The following is a 21,439-nucleotide window of genomic DNA, read 5'->3' as shown; positions in this document are numbered from 1 at the left end:
CTGGTTCATATTCCAGATTATCCATACCATTAAAGGTGTAGGAACCTGGTTCTAGAATGCTAATTTGTGACCTGTGGTAGAGAATTGCATATTAGAGTCCTTTGCGTAGAGAATTAATAGCTTATTTATTAAATATGACTTCTTGGGAGCAGGCATACCCAAGTAATGGCTTTCACTTATGGAAAAAACATCATAAAATAATAAAATATAGATAAATGGACAGAGAAGTTTTTAAAGAATATTTTTTAAAATGTAATTACAGCATAAGATGTAAGTTTTCAGTAAGCATAGTAAAGATAAATGCTGTTATATTTTATAAAACAAATGAATTAAGGTTTTTCTTTTGTTAAAATTAAAACATCTTTTATTTCAGGAGATATGATAACATGGTTGCTTGCTAATTCATTAACACTGCTTAAATGTTGCTTTCTCATATAGTCCACAACAGTATTCCCCACCCCAGCATAACTCTTTGTGCCCTTATCCTCCTTTGTTTTTCTTCAAAACACTCTTACTCCTTATATTGATATTTATATGTTTATTGTCTATTTTCGTTAACTAGATTAGGGCCTTTTTTTAATTCATTGCTGTATCTTGAGTGTCTAAAATCGTGCATGGCACATTGAAGGTATTCAATAAATATTTGTTAAAGGAATCAAGGATTAAATATTTGCAATTTACAGGAAAAAACATGCCTACTTTCAGGTAGAAATTGAAATTATTTGAAATAGTGCATGAGATTAGGTGAAACAAGTTATTAGGGTATAGTCAAGAGAGTGATAATATTAGGAAGTTGAGTTACTGATTTGGGTTCTAAGACCCTCCTAGCATTTCCGTTTTATGCTGCCTATATCTCCTCCCCGTTTCAAAAGTATCTCATGAGTGAGGTTCATTTGGAAGGTTCCTTGCATCTTCACAGTTTTATAGGTTGGAAAATTATAGGTAGAATAATTTATTTTGAAAGACACACGTTTAAGTTGCCTCTCTACTTTTCTTAGCTGGATGAAAAAGAAAGTCGGCGTCTGTTCCAACAAATCCTTTCTGGTGTGGATTATTGTCACAGGCATATGGTGGTCCACAGAGATTTGAAACCTGAAAATGTCCTGCTTGATGCACACATGAATGCAAAGATTGCTGATTTTGGTAAGGATATTTTTATAGTTTCATATATTCATTATGTTTAACAAACATCAGTAGGATTCTTCAGATAACTTTTGCTTTTATATAATAGACTGAGTATCCCAAAGTAGCATATCCTCACCATTTGTCTATGAGCTACAAAAAGGAGTAAAAATAAGGAATTCTCTTAGCTTTATGTCTTTAAAATTGACTTTTATGACATAGGCAAACAATTTAAATTGGCAGCATTAGCGACATCACTTGAAAAGAGACCATTATTTGTGAAGGACCATTATTTAACTATTTGCTAAATAGTGTTATCAATAGAACACACTGTTTTCAGTGTGTGCTTCTGATCAAGTATGGAGCAAGAGGAAAGAGACTGGGCTGGAGTTATTCAGACTTTGAAAGCCAGAAGGCAAACCATATGAACAAAATTATTTTTAAAAAAAGAAAGTAAAATATTTTAAATAGAAAAACATAGTTTCAGCTTGAGGAAAATTTAATGAATTTATTTTTCCTTTATTTCTTATATAAATTGCCATTGACATTATTAAACCTGAGATAAAAATGAATATCTACAAGTCTCTTTTTTTAGTTTCATTTCAAATCAGAGGAGATACTTATATTTTCTTAAGTTTTGTATATGTTTATATATTTTAATCTATAGAGATTCACTAAATAGTGCCCAACAGCTCTGAGCTGCTGAGTTTTTTTGTAACTGACTAAATTATTTGACTTTCTTATTCTTTAGTTGTCATTATTTTTTATACATTGTATTTTTGAGGAGGCAGAGTTTTCTTTTTTTCTTTTTTTTTGGCCACACTGCGCAGCTTGCGGGATCTTAGTTCCCCCACCAGGGATTGAACCCGGGCCACAGCAGTGAAAGCACCGAGTCCTAACAACTGGACCACCAGGGAGTTCCCGAGTTTTCTTTTTGTAGTAGAACTATGAAGGAACTTTGATATTAAAAATTATTATTATTTATTTTATTTTTATTTATATATATTTTTTTGCGGTACGCGGGCCTCTCACTGTTGTGGCCTCTCCCGTTGCGGAGCACAGGCTCCGGACGCGCAGGCTCAGCGGCCATGCTCACGGGCCTAGCCGCTCCGCGGCATGTGGGATCTTCCCAGACCGGGGCACGAACCCGTGTCCCCTGCATCGGCAGGCGGACTCTCAACCACTGCGCCACCAGGGAGGCCCTATAATTTTTTTTTAAAGAATCAGAATGGAGGTTAATAGAAACTTTTAATTCGGTTCTACATTTTTTTCTAGTAATTTCTATATTAATAAAACTTAAACATGCCCAGTTTATTCTATTAAACAAAATAACCAATAACTTAATATGTACTCATGAAACTCCAACAATGCACTAACTTTATATGTTGAAACAGATTGCAGATTTTATGGCATAAAGGCAAAATATTTGGGAACAGTAAAGACTACAGGATTCTGTTGAAGCAAAGAACAAAATGATGATTTATCACTTTAATGCAAACTCAATTTTATTGTTTAATGGAGTTTTGTTTTTATTTTTGTTCTTGGGAAATCTTGAGCAGTGGATTTTGTGCATTTTCAGGTCTTTCAAACATGATGTCAGATGGTGAATTTTTAAGAACAAGTTGTGGCTCACCCAACTATGCTGCACCAGAAGTAATTTCAGGAAGGTAGTGTTTGCCACCTCCTCCCCGCCCAATATATTTGTAATTGTCTTCTTTTCCTAGACTTTGTTAGTCTATAGTGTAATATTCAATTCTATTGAAAGGAATTTAAAGCTTATTTTTTTCTTATCCAGAAGGTATTCTATTTTAAGAATAAAACATTATAAGTGAATAAGGATTAAGGACTCCATTTATTGAGGAGGATGTTGGTTTGCAAGTCAAAATTATATTAGTTAGATGAGAGTACTCGTTTTTTCCCCTGGTGGAAGAAACTGAAGGTTTAAAACTAGCAAGTTTTAAAGGTGAGACATTAAAAACTTGAATAATACAGAAATATCTAGTAGTAAGAAATAGTGTACTATTTGCTTAGATGAAGAATTAAAAGTGTAATGGGTAGCTTTAATTTTTCAAATTAGCTTTAGCTTTTATGATAACATGCCTTGGGGAATTGGACTGAAGTATTGATAAAGTCCTCAGATTTTATTTAATTTTCATTCTTTAAATCTTCTAGAGACTGAAATATTTTAAGAATTCTAATGTCTCAATTTACTAACCACCAGCATTGAGAACATGAGGATCTTAGTATAGGGCAGCTTTTCGGATAGTTTAGATGACAGGAAAATTTAATTTTTTGAAGAGTAACTGTTCTTCAGTATACTACTGAAAGTGAAAACAAAGAAGCTAAAGTTTGTTTACTAGTTTTTATAATTAACTTTTAATAACTTTTCATTCAAACCATGTTTCTTTGTTTGAATGTCTTACATCCTGATTAATTTAGAATGCAGAAATAGAGTAGTATTTTCTTTCTATTTTCATAAGCTTGCTTGCCTAGACTGCTCAGAGAAATTATATTTGTGTTAAGGCATGGTTATGAGTAAGGCAGAAATATCTAATTTTAGATTTATCAAGTTTCATCATTACCTTTTTATACTAACTTAATGTTTAAATTATTATTTCATGTGGGTTGTCTATTTGGGGAAGAAAACAATTTAGGATCTGGATACTGGGGGCAGTGTTAATTAAATAAACAAAAAGAAATGTAATTGTGCATATATGTAATGGGCCATTACTGAAGTCTAATTTTCCCAGTTTGGATAAGGTCCTTCTGTGAGGTCTAGATGTATGGAAACTTTTACTTTCAAAATAGTATATATTAATCAGTTCAATAATTTATTTGACCAATTTAAAGAAATCCTTCCCTGAAGCCAGACTTTGAATGGGTTATCTAATTAGTCAGTAGCTAGTTAAGTCAGTGGGTTACAGTGTACTGCAAATAAGAGTTTCAAATCTTCTGCGAATTAGTTAGCTGGGCTTCATTCTACAGCCTCAGGCCCCTTTTACCTTGGTATGAGGTATGAGGTATGAGGGTTATTTCGGAGAGTGGCTTTAGAGTCAGAACATTCTCACTTGATGAAAGATCACTTAATCTCTCCTCTGTAACCAAAAAACAATGGTTTTAAATTCAGTAATGATATGTTTGTTCAAAGTTTGGCCCTATTGATTGGATATCATGAGGACCCTTGTGAGGTAGTATGGACAGAATTTTAGCTATAGTTTGTAACTTAAAAAAATTCTTAATTTTTGTTTTCAAAGATAATACTGATAGAATTAGTATAGAATCTGTATGTGTAGTACACAGCAGTGACTTATAGAAACCATATTCTGACTAATAATTCTTTATGAAGTATCTATATTTAAAATGATTAATTGATTTACTCTTTAAGTTACTAATGATTGTTTAATCCAATTGATATTTCCTGTTACAGATTGTATGCTGGTCCAGAGGTAGATATATGGAGCAGTGGGGTTATTCTCTATGCTTTATTATGTGGAACACTTCCATTCGATGATGATCACGTGCCAACTCTTTTTAAGAAGATATGTGATGGGATCTTTTATACCCCTCAGTATTTAAACCCTTCTGTGATTAGCCTTTTGAAACATATGCTGCAGGTGGATCCCATGAAGAGAGCCACAATCAAAGATATCAGGTGATAAAGCAACTTGATTATCAGATCTAATAGTATCAGTGATATAAGTGAAAGAAAATTTTGCAGAACAGTATGTACAATGTAATCCTGTTTTTATGTTAAAAATAGTGTATAGACTCATTTATTTTATTTTGATATTTAAGAACACATACTAACCCGGCTGCTTTAGGGAAGTAAGATTGGTAGGAGGAAGGGCTTTCACTTTTTTGCTTTTGTTTCTTTATTTGTTTTGAAATTGTAGCAGTGAACATTATATTACTTTTTTTTTTATTCCATACATCTACAAAGTTGCTTTAATGAAATTCTGAATACAATATTTTTTATTAAAGTAAATGTGTATACTGTAACTAAAATAGAGGGGAATTCACTCTTAGCTAAGTATTGTAATAATATACTTGGGGTTCAGTAAGGAAAATATAATCTCTTCTAGGCATTTCAAACAGGATAATATCTGATCAGAAAAATAGGTGCTTACAAAATAAGGTGGAGGAGTTAAAGTCAGAAGTGGGGGAAGGGTGCTTTGATCTGTCAGTTTTGTCACTCCTCACTAGTTCTTAGGACACCAGTAAGTTACTTTTTTTTTTAACTTTTTTTTAAATTCAAACAGAAAGTCACAAAAATTATAATCATCCTCATCAGTTCACTCAGTCCCATGTAATTATTATTTTTTTATCTTGATCTTTTGTTAGCACTTTTATGAATTCATCAGTTTTCCATTAGAGTTCTGAAAATGCTTATTCATTCAGTTCAGCAGTATAGTCAGTTACCAGAAACCTGAACTTGTCAGTGTATTACTTTTTTTTTTTTTGCGGTACGCGGGCCTCTCACTGTTGTGGCCTCTCCCGTTGCGGAGCACAGGCTCTGGACGCGCAGGCTCAGCGGCCATGGCTCACGGGCCCAGCCGCTCCGCGGCATGTGGGATCTTCCAGGACCGGGGCATGAACCCGTGTCCCCTGCATCGGCAGGTGGACTCTCAACCACTGCACCACCTGCGAAGCCCAGTGTATTACTTTTTAATTTAAAAAAAGAGCTAATAAAAAGGACCCTGGTTGGGTATTAGATTTGGTAGTGATTCTTTAAGATTTTCTATAGTGTGCTTCATGTTTGACTTTTACATATTCTCATGGGGACTAATATTTTTTCATAGTAAATTTCTGTGTTGCTATTTGAGTTCTGATCTTATAAATTATCATATTTTTCCCTTTTGTTCATCTCAGGGAATGAGAAAATTTTGATTCAATCAATGACATGTTTGTTTTTGTAGTAGTATACATTGAATTACATATGAAATTACTGTTTTGTAGGTAAAAAAGTCCATCAATTTTACCAGTTGCATATGGTTCCACAGAATAGTTTAAATAAGGCAAAAGTGATGATGACAAATCTCCTTCTCAAATTTGGGCAGGTCATTTCTGATGAAGATTTTTTAAAAAACTGCAAACTTTGTTTCTTCTACCATCATTTTTCTTTCCTTTTTTTCCCTTATGGAAATTTCTCTTTTGGTCTTCTAACGGCTAGACAGCACACTTCTCTGAGATGGAGGGCGAAGGAAGAAAGAAATCAGACGTATATCTGGGAATAGTAAAGAAGAAAGCATTAGGATAATGAAGAAGAAAGAAAGATCATATGTATAACTTAAAGCTTGATTCCTAAAATAGATAATTAATAAGGACCTACTGTATAGCACAGGGAACTCTACTCAATACTATGTAATGACTTATATGGGAAAAGAATCTAAAAAAGTGGATATATGTATATGTATAACTGGATTCACTGTGCTGTACGGCAGAAAGTAACACAACATTGTAAATCAACTATATTCCAATTAAAAAAAGAAGAAAAGAAAAAAGCTTCATTCCTTTCCATTTACTCCATATGCTGCAGACTAGCTAAAAAACAGACTGTGAGTGGCGGGGCATGACTTTACCACTAGAGGAGAAGGACTAGTCATTCTGTAAAATTTATATTTCAGACTATCTTAGTGATAGCTTTTTCTTGTGTTTTACATGTTTTTTCCAATTTAAATGAAATATGTGACAATTAGAAAAGACTTAGAAAACACGAAAAAAATTAGAGAAGAGAATTAAAGTGATTTTTAATTCCATTACCCAGAATATAATCATTGTTCTTTTGGGTGTTTTCCTCTCTTAATGTTTTTAGTTTTAGCATATTTTTTTTTACATAGTTCAAGTCAAAAATATCCTTTTATATATGAAGTTAGGAAATCCTCAGTTCCTTCATTAAAATAAGGGGATATTATCTTCACAGAGTTGTTTGAAAATGAGGTGAGATAATATATATGAAGTGTTTAGCCCAAAATCTACCACATAGTAAGCACTCAATGAATAACAGTTGTCTATTTTTGTTGTTGTTATATATTTTGTCACTTAACATTATATCCAAAGAGTATTATAATGAATCCACAGACTAATTTTGTTCTCTTTCTGAACTGGAAATAACATGGTCTTTGCCATTGCCATTTGTTCCAAAACTTTGAAGTGTAGACACTTTGTTTCTGGTTGCTCCAGCAGTGTTTTCTTCCTCTTAAAATCAGAGGAAGGCTGGAGAATTTCCCTTAACATATACAATGAAATGTGAGCCAGAAGAGGAAAATCTCAGTTTTAAAAAAATGATAGGGCTTCCCTGGTGGCGCAGTGGTTGAGAGTCCGCCTGCCGATGCAGGGGACACGGGTTCGTGCCCCGGTCCGGGAAGATCCCACATGCCGCGGAGCGGCTGGGCCCGTGAGCTATGGCCGCTGAGCCTGCGTGTCCGGAGCCTGTGCTCTGCAACGGGAGAGGCCACAACAGTGAGAGGCCCGCGTACCGCAAAAAAAAAAAAAAAAAAATAATAATAATAATACAGTATGAGTATAAATATAAATGAATTCATATCCTAAATTCCCCCAAACTGTTACTTTCAGTCTCATCTCTCCTAGAAGTCCTTCTGACCCCTGCCATTTTCTCTCAGGGAACATGAATGGTTTAAACAGGACCTTCCAAAATATCTCTTTCCTGAGGATCCATCATATAGTTCAACCATGATTGATGATGAAGCCTTAAAAGAAGTATGTGAAAAATTTGAATGCTCAGAAGAGGAGGTTCTCAGCTGCCTTTATAACAGAAATCACCAGGACCCTTTGGCAGTTGCCTATCACCTCATAATAGACAACAGGAGAATAATGAATGAGGCCAAAGATTTTTACTTGGCAACAAGCCCACCAGATTCTTTTCTCGATGATCACCACTTGACCCGGCCCCATCCTGAAAGAGTACCATTCTTGGTTGCTGAAACACCAAGGGCACGCCATACCCTCGATGAATTAAATCCACAGAAATCCAAACACCAAGGTGTAAGGAAAGCAAAATGGCATTTGGGAATTAGAAGTCAAAGTCGCCCAAATGATATCATGGCAGAAGTTTGTAGAGCAATTAAACAACTGGATTATGAATGGAAGGTAAGAAAGAAAGAGCATTCTGATTATTAGCACATTTGACAAACCTGTAGTCTATATAATGTTTTCTAGAAGAATTCCTTTTGACTTTGTTTTTCTCCATACCATATGCTAGGTTGTAAACCCATATTATTTGCGTGTTCGAAGGAAGAATCCTGTGACAAGTACATTCTCCAAAATGAGTCTACAGTTATACCAAGTGGACAGTAGAACATACTTATTGGATTTCCGTAGTATTGATGGTATGTACGTCACACAGAACAACATAGATGACATATTAGACCTTTTTACCTAATTTGGCATTTTAGTAAATCTTTGATTCTTTTGAAGCTTCTTGAATTGTTCCTAGTAATTCAATAGCAAAAGAACATAGAATATAAGATTTTGTGCCTTTGTTGACGTGAACATTTGTGTATCTTGTGAATAGTTTATTGTCCTTTTAAGATTATCTTCTAAAATCCTTAAAGCCTGATACAGCCTGATCCTAAAGTGATAGTTCCTTCTACATTTCTGTTTTTTGTAGTTCATTTTGGTAAGATAAAATATTTTATTTAGAATAAATGTTGACTTCTAGTAAATGGTGCAAAATCATACCATGGTTTGAAATGTACATTAATTCAGGTCTCCCATGCATATACACTCTTTTTTTTTTTTTTTTGCGGTACGCGGGCCTCTCACTGTTGTGGCCTCTCCCGTCGCGGAGCACAGGCTCTGGACGCGCAGGCTCAGCGGCCATGGCCCATGGACCTAGCCGCTCCGTGGCATGTGGGATTTTCCCGGACAGGGGCACGAACCCGTGTCCCCTGCATCGGCAGGCGGACTCTCAACCACTTCGCCACTAGGGAAGCCCCGACTCTTAAAACTAATTTACCTTATCTACTAAAAAGCCTGATGGAACACATTTGACTCATAATTCAAATAAATATCAATAATAATTCTACCCCAGCATTATGAAAGGCTATAGCTGTGTGTGTGTGTGTGTGTGTGTGTGTGTGTGTGTGTGTGTGTGTGTATATATATATATATAAATGTTCTCTCACAAACAGAACCTTTTTAAAAAAATAATTATTTTTGGCTGTGTTGGGTCTTCATTGCTGCGCGCGGGCTTTCTCTAGCTGCAGCAAGCAGGGGCTACTCTTCATTGTGGTGTGCGGGATTCTCACTGCGGTGGCTTCTCTTGTTGCGGAGCGTGGGCTCTAGGAGTGCCGGCTTCAGTAGTTGTGGCACATGGGCTCAGTAACTGTGGCTCGCGGGCTCTAGAGCACAGGCTCAGTAGTTTTGGCACACGGGCTCAGTAGTTGTGGCTCGTGGGCTCTAGACAGCAGGCTCAGTAGTTGTGGCGCATGGGCTTAGTTGCTCTGCAGCATGTGGGATCTTCCAGACTAGGGCCTGAACCTGTGTCCCCTGCATTGGCAGGTGGGTTCTCAACCACTGCGCCACCAGGAAAGCCTCCCAGAACCTTTAATTAAGTAGAAGTTTATGGCAATTCTTCATTGGCCAAATCAATTGAATTAAGATATGTTGCCACTTTTGTTCATTTAAGATTATATGGAATTATTAGATGAGATTTACCTGTGAATTTTTTGTCTTCTTTGTAAACTCAAAGATAGTACCTGCATAGTATCAGAAAGACATAGTTTTGAGCTATGATATGTTGGGTAAACCTGTTTGTCTATGTCTAGATGGTATTTTTCTTCTAACACTTACTAACACAGTCTGAGATACAGAATGGGTTTTATTTTTTTCCGTTGTATTTGGATTAAATTCATGAACCTTGGGGCTTCCCTGGTGGTGCAGCGGTTCAGAGTCCACCTGCCGATGCAGGGGACACGGGTTCGTGCTCTGGTCCGGGAGGATCCCACATGCCGCGAAGCGGCTGGGCCGGTGAGCCATGGCCGCTGAGCCTGCGCGTCCGGAGCCTGTGCTCTGCAACGGGAGAGGCCGCAACAGTGAGAGGCCAGCGTACTGCAAAAAAAAAAAAAAAAAAAAAATCATGAATCTTAGGTTTATTAGTACCTGGGTTTACCAATTGAACGGACATTTACTGTTTTTATATTGTGTTCCCAACTTAGGTTTTCCTTGATTTTTGTTCATTGGAATTGTTCTTTTATAAGATCTTAAATCAAATATGAAGACAAAGTGGGAGAATGAAGAGCACCAAGATGAGAGTAGGAGACTTGGGTTCTAGATTTACCTCTCTGTTCATTTGTCACTTAACTCTTAAGGGGTTTATGTTTTCTTATCAATAAAACGAGGAGTTAAATGAGATGATTTCCAGGGTTGAAATTTTAAGTGCATTTATTCTATGATTTTAATATAGAAAGATTGACTTTTATTGCTAGGGAATGATGTTTATTAAGCCTCATTATTAGTTTATTGGGCTCTCTTAATCCTGGATTGCAAGACTGATGAGTAGCCAAATATGTACCCAATCTTAATAAGTCATTAGGAGAATACATTGCTGTGTGTAAAAAAGGCAAGTGGCATAATACAGATTCATTGCTTCTATTTTAGGAGGTATTCAAAGTAAACATGCTCTTGATAGCTGGTCAGTGATCTCACTTAAAGAAGCAAATTAAATACTATTAAAATTTTCGGGAGGGTGTCATGGATTATAATAAATTGAATTTTCTTTTTACCCAGATGAAATTACTGAAGCCAAATCAGGGACTGCTACTCCACAGAGATCGGGCTCAGTTAGCAACTATCGAGCTTGCCAAAGGAATGATTCAGATGCTGAGGCTCAAGGAAAGTCCTCAGAAGCTTCTCTTACCTCATCTGTAACGTCACTTGACTCTTCTCCTGTTGACTTAACTCCAAGACCTGGAAGTCACACAATAGAATTTTTTGAGATGTGTGCAAATCTAATTAAAATTCTTGCACAGTAAACCTAAAACTTTGCTTATTTCTTTGATAGCAATAAGCATGCATAATAAATCATAGCCAAATGCTTCCATTTATAATCAAGTTATACATAATTATAACTGAGGGTTGGCCTTTCGGAATGCAGTTTGCACAGGGACTGGAACATGATTAATAGTTAAAAGCATAATGTGCAGAAATGAATTACGATAATTTTGTTCATTGTTCAGTAGGCATATAGAATAATATAATATACACAATGAATTATAGATCTCTCAGGCTCACTTGATTTTTGGCTATTTTATATTTAGTGTATACAGGGCTTTGTCAAATATTAATTTACCATAAAGGCCTTCATATATTAATTACGTGTTGATGTGTTATATATTTGCTTCATAAATTTATTCAATAAATATTTGCCTAGAATCCCCAGGGAACTTTATAGGTGATTTTGTTTTCTGGGCTCCTTAAATAGCAAGTATCTTCAACAGTAGGGACAGCCTGGATGATTCTTCCATATCCCCTCCTTAATGTTCTTCTTATTCTGTAGTATATGGTAAGTCACCTTAAAGATATTGGACACATTTAAATTTTTTTCTTTCATTTGTTAAGTCCAAAAACACACAGAACTTATATATTCAGATACTCTAGGCACTAAGTTTAATTTTACAATTTGTCCCACTATATTCTGTACATAAATTGCTCTTTTTGTCACAAGAGCTGTGTTGCATATACTGTAAATAAATCATGCTGGTTTTGCCAATATCAAAGTCCTCTGCTCATCATGTCAGTCAGTATTAAATGTATGCAAAAAGTTCTAGTCATTCAATCATGTATCTTTTAAATTGATTCAGTGCATAGAACATGTCTTGCAAACTATTTAAATGCTCAGATATGACTTTTTTTCCTAGACTTCATTATGGACATTTTTTAAAAGAAAAGTTGAAAGGCTCTAAGGTGATCACATGTGTATCTACCACTTAGATTCAACATTTGTTAACATTTTGCCATATATGCTTTATCTATATCTGTATATAGATACAGTTATATATATATGTGTGTGTGTGTGTGTGTGTGTATGCTTTTTTCCCCTGAACCATTTGGATTTTGCAGATATATTCATCACCCCTCAACACTTAAAGCATCTCCTAAAAAAATGATGACATTTTCCTAAAAAAACCCATAATACCATTAAAAATTAATAATTCTCTAATGCCATCTAATCATGCATATTTAGATTTCCCCTGTTGTACTACAAATTTATTTCAAACCAGGCTCCAATTAATGTTTATACATTGCATTTGGTGTCTCCTTCATCAGCTATTACTTTATTATTGTTTTGATAAAATATGGAACAGATCAGTTAGTTCTTCTAAATAGTAACATTTGCTTTGGATTTTAATTACTTTTTAAAAAGTAGCATTATGGAAACTGCCTAAAGTTGCTTAATCTTCCTAAGAACTCTGATTTATATTTTCTTTCTCTTGCTCTTAGTATAATGCATTACATAATAGGTGTAAGAAAAAAATTTAGTCACCTCAGATAAAATTCGTATCATGTGTATGGTAATAAAAAATTACTGTGTCACCCATAATTGCCTTATACTATATTTTAACTTCAAGAAGAATTTTTTGGTGTTATTTTTCCATTGCAATGGAACTATCTTTTTTTCTCTTTTAAGACTCTTTGTATTGTAGTTTTGTTTTTGGCACCTCTGTAACCAGATGATAATGTACTCAAATGTCATGATAGCTCGCATAGTTACTGTAGTTGTAGATTTGGCTCCAGTACCCCTAGAAACATGCACTGAATTCAAAAGAAAAACCTTGCTTCCTTTTGTCCAGGGCTTATTCTATTCAACTTAGAATCTGAAAGCTGTATACAATTATAGGAGTTCCATTTAAATATAAGTTCAAACTGTATTTATAACTTGTATGTGGCCCTCTGTTTTGAGGATATTGACTTCATGTAGGCTCTAAATGCAGCATTATGTTCCTAATGTTAAGAACAGAAGACTGTATTTTTAAAGCTACAGATTTGTATATAGAACTAAGACATCGTTGTAATGTCTCTATAACCTGTTGTGGGGAGCAGGGAAAAAAAGAGGAACCAATTAAATAGGACCTTCTAAAAATTGTTAATTTTGTAAACTGCTTCTTTTAAGTTATTGTGGTTCCTTTTAGTTACTGAGTTTTATTTTGAAGATATTTAAATATTGCACTTGTACAAATAGTATAATAAATGCACAGACTATTGCAGTAAATTCTTTTTTTAAGCTGGGATATTTGAAATGACAACTTTTGGTTGAGTATGTCAAGGTTGCATCAGAATTTTCAGAAATTTACTGTGGTTTGCAAATTCTTACTAATTGAAGATGTAAGGGAGTCAATGCAAATGATTTTTAATCTTTTTTTATTATCTTTTCAGCAATTTATATTTTTTGTGATTTTATGCAACCATATTTTTACTTTGTCTTGACAACTGAAAGATGTATAAGGTTTTTGCCAGAAATGTACTGTATACATAGTTTTAAATATAACAGATTTTACTGATATGTAAAAATTTTGCCATTAAAATAAATGATTTCTCACTGAGAGGAACTTTTCTACCAGGTTGGGGGATATGGGAGCTTAATATATCATATCTAATTTAAAATAATTTCACTGAAATAAACTCCATTGCTTTTACTTTGATTATATTTTTTCTTTGGATGGTTCTGTAGTTTTTCAGAGTTTTAAATGATTTTGTACAAAAAGTCCTGCCCTCTCACCCTGCCCCCCCCCCCCTACTTTTTGACCTTGTAGTGATACCATTCACACTGAATTAATGACTGGTGGACTATGGGTGGATGTAGAACTCCATGAACCTTTGGAATGAAAGAAAAAAAATGTATTTAAATCTTTTCCCTTTAACTCCTTCCATCTCCCCCATCCACAACAGAAATCATATTTTCTTCGTGAGTTCTCTTCACTAGATGAATGAAAGTCCACATAAAACATAACTATAAATTGGTAGTATGGTAGAAATCAATCTTTGTGGTACAATATTTCTGAGACTTGTTCATGTATGTCTTGACCAGAGTATATTTAAGGATACAATTTCAAATACTTTGATTTGGAAAACGGATAATAAAGAAAAACATCATTTTTCATCGGCTTACAATGTGCTTAACTTTTTTAACTTCTGGGAAAACTACATGGAAAAAAAAAAGGCACTTGTTATGGCTGACCATCTGTGCACTTTTTAAACAATGTGCCTAAAGTATAGTGCTTGAACAGATTTTAGCACTTAAACGTGGTGATTTTTGTCTCATCTAAATTAGTGAGTTTTTGTTTCATCTAAAAATTAACCACCTGAACAAAATATTAAGTTATATACAATAAAAATCAGAGCAATTATCTTTGGCTGCTAACATTAGATTTGGTTAGTATTCCACTCCTGTTAGAATTCAATCAGTATGAAATCTTATACGGCGTTGTTGGCAGGGCTTGTGTTAGATTGCTGACATTCTGAATCCTTAAAATAGCCTGATAATTTTAACAGAACACAGTACTAGACTGTTATGAACAGCACATAGATTGTTCTTTTAGGGAACTTAATTACTCTTAAGTAACCTGACTGAACAAAATTGTACAAGAAATTCTCTTGTCTGAAAAATAGTTATTGAACTGTTCTATTTATTGTAAACAAATGGGCTGTTCTATTTTTTGTGGATGACAATAAACGTTAACTATGACAAATGTAGAGGATTTCTAGCAACTTGGAAGATGATCATGTTGTCTATACAGACAGCATGGGAAATTATCAAATATATAAATAGATGCATTATGATCACAGACCAAAGTAAGTAGGAAAGTGGTGGGTGAAGTGTGAAAACTTAGTGTTGGAGGTCGCCTTTACTAGGGTAGAGTGGATCAAGATTAAGTTATTTGAGAGATTTAGGAAAGACTCCTTTTAGAAAGGGGTACGGCTTCGAGCACCGTTTAATTATTTTACTCTGCAAACTATATCCCCTCATAAGGCAACTATGAACCAAGCACTATGAATGTGACCATAAGGCATAAATCCTGCTCTGAATGCCTTGTTAGGGAGATATATATTTTTTAAAGAGTTTTATAGAGGTATAACATATACAGAAAAGTGCACAAATCATAAAATATTTGGCTTGATGTATTTTCAGTGTTTTAGGTTTGCAATGAACATGGCCATGTAAACCTCTAACCCAGATGAAGTAACATTGCCATCACCTTAGTAGTGTCTTTTTTATTAATATCAGAAGTGATATAATATCAGAAGTGGTATACTATCACTTCTGCCCTATCCTACAGGCCACACAGAACAATCCTGGTATGATGTAGGAAGGAACTACACAAGAGTATGAATGCCAGGATTAGAGATCATAGGTGGCTATCTTGGAGGTTGGCTACCATAATTGCGTATTGCTCATTTTGAAAAAACTGGTTCACTTCCACAGTTCTTACCGATGTTGAAACATTTAATCCAACAATATAAATAAAAATCGCATCTGATACCACCACTGATCTCACTGGAAAAATCTGAAAGTACTGGGAAGCTGGCAAGCTCACTGTGGCAAATACATGTTTTCCAGAATGATGATTTTTGCTTAAATTCTTGAATTTTATCATTGGTAACTGTCGATTGTTTTCCTTGATGTAACAGGCTCCCTTTGTTCATTTTCACGAAAAGGCCTGTCAGACCCAAGCCTGAAAACCAGCAGGGGTGTAAGCCCTTCTAAGTAAAAATTGTATTCCACAAAAAAAGCATCTACTTCAGTTTATAAAGCAATTTCACGAGTGCTTTTATCTTGAGACATCATACTTCAATATAGAGCAAAAGTACTTTGTACCTCCCATTTTTGTCACACAATATTAAAAAAAAATGTGTGTACTCAAGGGTCATTTTAATAAAATAATTTTTACTGCTTCGTCAAGGACATTGAGGGACTGCCTCTTCTTTTTCTTACAATGAGTGTGTACAGTGGTGGAGAATACAATGACTACTAGTACAGCTTGGTAGCATTGCCCTGATTCGGGCTGAGGTGCCAGTGGTTTTAGCCACCATTGCTTTTGCACTCTAAGTGCAAATGTCAACATTGTGAAAAAGGTAAATGACGTCTTCATGTTAGTATGAAAATAGGGATAGTTTTGACTTTAAAAGGATCTTGACGACCCTCAGGTCTGAGGATCACCTTTGGAGAATCCTTGCTTCCTATCAGTGGTTCTCAATGGGGTAGGGGTGGGGTGGGGGTGGGGGTGGGGGTGGGGGGGGGTCCATCTTTTCCCAGGGACATTTTCTCATGTCTGGAGACATTTTTGCTTGTCACAGCTGGTGGGGTGGGAGTGGATGCTAATGGCATCCAGTGGGTAGAGCCCAGGGATGCCGCTAAACACTCTGCCCTGCACAGGAGAGGCCCCCTTCTCCCAACAAAGAATCATCCCGTTGGAAAAGCTACAGCCTTGAGGTTGAGAAAACTGGTCTACAAAAATGATCCACAGCGACATTAAGAAATCAAAACGATCTTAATTTTTCAATTTCCTAAACACTTCCCCGTATTACATGTCCCCACTTTTTTAAAATTTTCAAGACAGCTACTTTCGGGCCATAATTTTTTCTTCTTTAGAGAAATTGAGTCCAACTTTTTGCGGGTTTTTTTTCCCCAACGGTTGAGCCACGGCCGTACCCTATTTCAGTCGGGTTTGCCTCTGTCTTCAGCGTCTGGACGACCTCATCAACTAGGTTGTAAAGTCCTTTAGGGAGAGTCGTGAGTCAATGCTCTGGATTCCCCCCAAATCGTTTTCCCGGGCCTCTTCTCCTTTACCTGCTGACTGGATGGACCTCGTGGTACCGCCAGGGCTGTCCTCTCCGCGCGCACTCAGCCGGCGCAGCCGTAGCTTTCCGCGCTGCCGAGTTGTGGGCGCCCACGCGCCGACGCTCTCGTCTGCCGCTAGAGGGCGCTCCTTGCCCGGGAGGCCCGGACTACCAGCCTTGGAGGGTAATAATGGGGTGGGGGCGGCCGCAGTGACTTCTGGGATTTGTGGTCCCGGGGAAAGGATTGCGGAAGAGAAAAGCGCTGAGTCGCCTCTTCCCTGCCAGCTTCTCTGGACTGTTCGCACGCCCCATATCGAGCAACCCCTATCTTGGGACACCCTGCACCTACGGCAAGCAGGCAGGAGGTCAGGCGCGGTAATTTCCGTTTCCGGTGGGCAAAGGGCAAGCGGAATGTAAACACGGGACCCGGGGAGTGGTCATCAGGTAACAGGGGTTACGGGTCTGTGGTGCAAGCGGGAGGAAGTTGAGGAAAGCGAGGCTGGTGGGTCTTGGGGTAACGGGAGAAAGGAGCTTCAGAAGTCGGAGTTGAGGCCCACCGCGGGTGTGGCAGAGGCTGGACGCTAAGGTTGGTCACTAGGGACCAGCAAGTCTGAGGATCGGGCCCTCCCTGGCACCCGTTCTGAGGCGGGCGGTGCGGCTTTGACCCGTCCTGAGCGGCGGGAGGAGCGGAAGCGAGCTGGCTTTGCCCCCAGCGTGGCAGGGGCCCGCGGCCGCGGGCGGGGCTGTGAACTCGCGGGTGACGTCCTGAGCAGCCTTTATGAACTTCGCTCTTCTTTACTGTTGTGCAAAATGAGGGGAAATCGCTAATGCTGTTTTCTCCTGTGCGGTAACATTTTCGGGTAAATCGGTTCTTGAATTCCTCACCTCTGACTACATCCCTATACCCGGAAGGATGCTGTTTTCATTACCTGTTTGTGTTCATCAGGTTTCTCGTCTTGGGTGCTGCATTTTACGTCTCAGTGAAGAGAAGCATTCTCTAGCTTGTGGCAGGGTATAATGTCTGTATTATTAGTTCCCACACTTCTTGGTCCCTCACATTGCCAACTTGGAAACTTGAAGCCAGAAAACGTAATCATCCTCATCCTTGTCTCCTTTAGGGACAGTCATAAATACAAGACTTCTTTCTTATCTTGACTTATTTTGTTATCTCGTGAGACCTTCCTAACGATTCATTCTCTCATGTTGTTCTCTTTCTGGGCCTCCGAACTTGTGTTCCTTAGTAACAACACTTACATTTTCAGTCATTTCTTGGTTCTTTCCCTAAGTTACTTGCAGTCATCTTTAAACAGAGGAAACTCATTCTTCTCTATTATAACGGGTCTGGGGAGAGAGTTTGGCGTTGTCCTGATTCCCTAGTATAGCTTATAATCCATTACTCCTACAGGCTTTTCTAGAAATCTCTGCTCCTGTGGAAAGCATGTGGTTACCCGTGTCAACCTGTACATTTCTTGATTGCTGTAATTTATTGGCACTTTGTCATATTCATTAAGAACTTAGGTACATGACCCACAATTTTCTTACCCCTCCAAAATCTGCCATTATCTTGGGCCTTTCCACGTTAGTGACCTCATAGCCAACCTCAGTTTTTTTGTCTCCTTCATTCTAGTGGTTACTTCTACTTTACTGCAGCATGTGTATCAGTGATAAAGATCTTGGTATCTGCTAGAACTTACTTGCTATTTCGTTTCTCTCCCTCTCTTACTGCCACAATGCCCATTCTTTGATAGTTTTATGGAGACCTCTGGTTCATTGCTTTTCCTTATCTCGATAGCTGATCAGTCAGTTGATGATAATCTTCTTGGCGTTATAGTCTCCTTTAAGAATGGAATGAAAGCTTAGAGACTCTTGTGCAGATTGCACACGAGCATATAAAAATGTATATAGAATTCCAAGGGTTTCTCAGTATCTTTAAACCCATCCATGTAACTAGCAAGAGCTCTCGATCCCTCAGCGAATCCCTTCTCTAAATAAATATTTGTTCAATTCTTCCAGGGTTTCCTTTAACTTTGTTCCATTAGTTATGCTGTCTTGCTTAGCCCTTACATTTGTATATTATTGCAGGTTTACAAAATAGTTTAACATTTCTTATCATTCTGATTAACCCTATAGTTCTGTGAATTAAGTCATTTCCTAAGTTTGAATCTTTCAGAAACTTTTTATGGAAAATTTCAAACATATATAAAAGGAGAGAGGAAAGTACAGAGAATCCTGTGTACTCACCACCTAATTTCATCGCTTATCAACTCAAAGCAATCTTTTTATCTAAATCTCTCTTCTATTGCACTCCCCACTCCCACTGATTACTTTGAAGCAATTCCTAGATATCGTGTAATTTCATGTAAAATATTTTAATATGTATTCCTAAAAGATAAGCACTCTTTTTGTCAACATAATCGCAATACTGTTATACCAAAAAAAAAGGAGGAACTTCTTAATATTATCAAATATGAAATCATTGTTCTGATTTCCCCTATTATGTTGTAAAGGTTTCCTCCCCATTGGCTTGTTTGAACCTGTAGCTAAGCAAGCTCCACACATTATATTTGATTTGTGTGTTTCTTAAGTCTCACTTTTCTTTTTTTCTTGAAGAAACCTGGCAGTTATTTCTTGAAGAAGCCAGTTTTTTCTTTAGTTTCTGTGTCTTGCTGTCTGCATCTCTGACATCTTATTTAGCATGCTCATCTGTATCCCATATTTCTTGTAAACTGGTAGAGGTTTGATCTGATTGAGCTTTAACTTTTGGCAGAAGTACTTCATGGATGCTGCGTCACTTCCATCAGGAGATACAATTGTGGACTTGTCTTTATGATGTTAGCAGCCTTCAGTGATTATTGCCTAGATCCACTATTTTAATTAGGGGTCAAAAAATGATGACAGTCTAATCCTATTATCCTTTCTTTACCTATTTGTTGGAATACTTCTATAAAAGGCCAAGTTTGAAATTTAAAGCTCTTTCCTTGTCATTTTTCCAGAATGGCTTCCTTTGGATGGAAAAGGAAGATTGGTGAGAAGGTCTCAAAGGTCACTTCCCAGCAGTTTGAAGCTGAAGCTGCTGATGAGAAGGATGCAGTTGAGAATGATGAAGGGAACTGGCTTCATGCCGTTAAACGGAGGAAAGAAATTCTCCTTGAAGGCTGTGCTGAGAAGAGTAAACAGCTGAAGGACGAAGGAGCCACTTTGGCTGAAAATAAAAGGTATGTTTTTAGAGTTTTCTTTTCGAGAACAGTTTTGGCCTTTGGTAGGACAGAATACTCCTCAGATCATCCAGAGATCTACAGTCAGGCCTTTGTGCCTTTGACTGGTATCTCCCTTGTGGTGCTGAAGAGTTTGAGAAATTAAAAGTAGTGCTGAACAAGAAGCGCTTTTTAAAAATTATTTTCTTTGTTCTTTATCTTCTTTTTTCTTTCTTTTTTTTTTTCTGTTGGTAAGGATGGTTATAAGATTCCTGTTTATCATTTTTGTCATAATTGAGTCAAAGTTGAAGAACCAGCATTTTTGTTTCTAGGCATGTTATTATTTTTGATTCTGGGAGTAATCTTATTAACTCATTGTAATATAAAACATAAAATAATGCTTAAGCTATAATATATTAGCACCTCAAATTGGGAGTGAATGGTAGACAATAAATCAAGGACAACTAACAGCTTAATGGCCTAATGTTAGATTGTGAATTCTCATTTGCAGTGTTTTAGGCAAAGATTTTTCTCTTGTAGAACTTTGCAAGATTGGCCATTCTGTCTTAGTCAGAAGAAAACCAACTATAAATTTTCCACGTTTATGAAATCATTTTCAGAACATCCATAAAACATCTTTAGAAATTCCTGTAAATGCCTGTTAAAAGTTCATTAACTTTGTTGTTTTTATCTTTTTCTCTAGACCACACTAGTGTGTAGAAGGGAAAAGCTATTCAGTTATTGCCATGGGATTCCCTATGAATTTCCTGTGGTAGATGAGAGATACCAACTTTGTGTATAAACAAAATAACTCATTTTTTTTTCCTGCATGTCAAAACACTGAGTCATTTCACTGAAATCAGCTGGATTGGATGCTTTATTTTGAATGGAGAACACTGTGAGATGATTAAGTTTTTTAGCTATTTAGCACTTGTTTTGGAGTAATGTATACACAGCTTTAAAAGATAACAGAATTAAAGGAATCTGGTAGAAATGAGTCGTTCGGCTACTCTAAGCCAAAAATAAATAGAAATAATGGTTTAAAAATATCTAAGAGAATATTCAATTGATTGAAAGTAATATAAGGAATAGGAAATAATATAAGGAAGAATAGTGAAGTTAAATTAAGAAAAATAAAACTCAGTCCCTGTCTTCCAAATCAACTTTATCTTAAACCACCATCATTTTCTCTACATTTTTAGCCACATTGGTCTTCCCTGTGTTTTTGAACACAGTTCTTAATACAACTTTGTCTTATGACTCCATCTGAAAAGCTCTTATTTCCTGTGTTCTGATGTCTGTCGTCTTGTCCTTCAGATCTCTGCTCA

At 36.6% G+C, this 21,439-nt stretch overlaps 2 protein-coding genes and 1 long non-coding RNA gene across 4 annotated transcripts in view; 2 read left to right on the top strand and 1 right to left on the bottom strand.

Moving 5' to 3' along the window:
* PRKAA1 (protein kinase AMP-activated catalytic subunit alpha 1) overlaps positions 1–13,775 on the top strand; it is a gene marked incomplete at its 5' end in the record, with an annotated part of 46,319 nt that extends 32,544 nt beyond the window's left edge. Inside the window, 6 exons of the mRNA XM_082651144.1 lie at positions 999–1,143; positions 2,702–2,789; positions 4,550–4,774; positions 7,743–8,229; positions 8,342–8,468; positions 10,870–13,775. Of these exons, the coding sequence (XP_082507270.1) occupies positions 999–1,143; positions 2,702–2,789; positions 4,550–4,774; positions 7,743–8,229; positions 8,342–8,468; positions 10,870–11,114 (1,317 nt within the window). The 3' untranslated portion in view covers positions 11,115–13,775. The remainder of the gene's footprint in view (positions 1–998; positions 1,144–2,701; positions 2,790–4,549; positions 4,775–7,742; positions 8,230–8,341; positions 8,469–10,869) is intronic.
* On the bottom strand, positions 6,115–17,060 carry LOC309820417. The gene is made up of 3 exons (XR_014296509.1): positions 16,928–17,060; positions 11,000–11,049; positions 6,115–6,346 (listed from the first exon to the last, which is right to left on the bottom strand). It is a non-coding gene; the product is annotated as an uncharacterized lncRNA (long non-coding RNA).
* A 206-nt stretch (positions 17,061–17,266) lies between these two features.
* Positions 17,267–21,439, top strand: part of TTC33 (tetratricopeptide repeat domain 33) — a 32,117-nt gene continuing 27,944 nt past the window's right edge. Inside the window, exons 1-2 of one of the 2 annotated variants that reach the window (XM_082651146.1) lie at positions 17,267–17,361; positions 19,911–20,132. In XM_082651146.1, coding sequence (XP_082507272.1) covers positions 19,912–20,132 — 221 coding nt within the window. In that variant the 5' untranslated portion in view covers positions 17,267–17,361; position 19,911. The other variant, XM_082651147.1, reaches the window with a different exon arrangement.

This window comes from Grampus griseus (assembly GCF_964374135.1).
Source record: "Grampus griseus genome assembly, chromosome: 3".
Taxonomy (NCBI): domain Eukaryota; kingdom Metazoa; phylum Chordata; class Mammalia; order Artiodactyla; family Delphinidae; genus Grampus; species Grampus griseus.
This window is presented reverse-complemented; position numbering and strand designations above follow the sequence as displayed.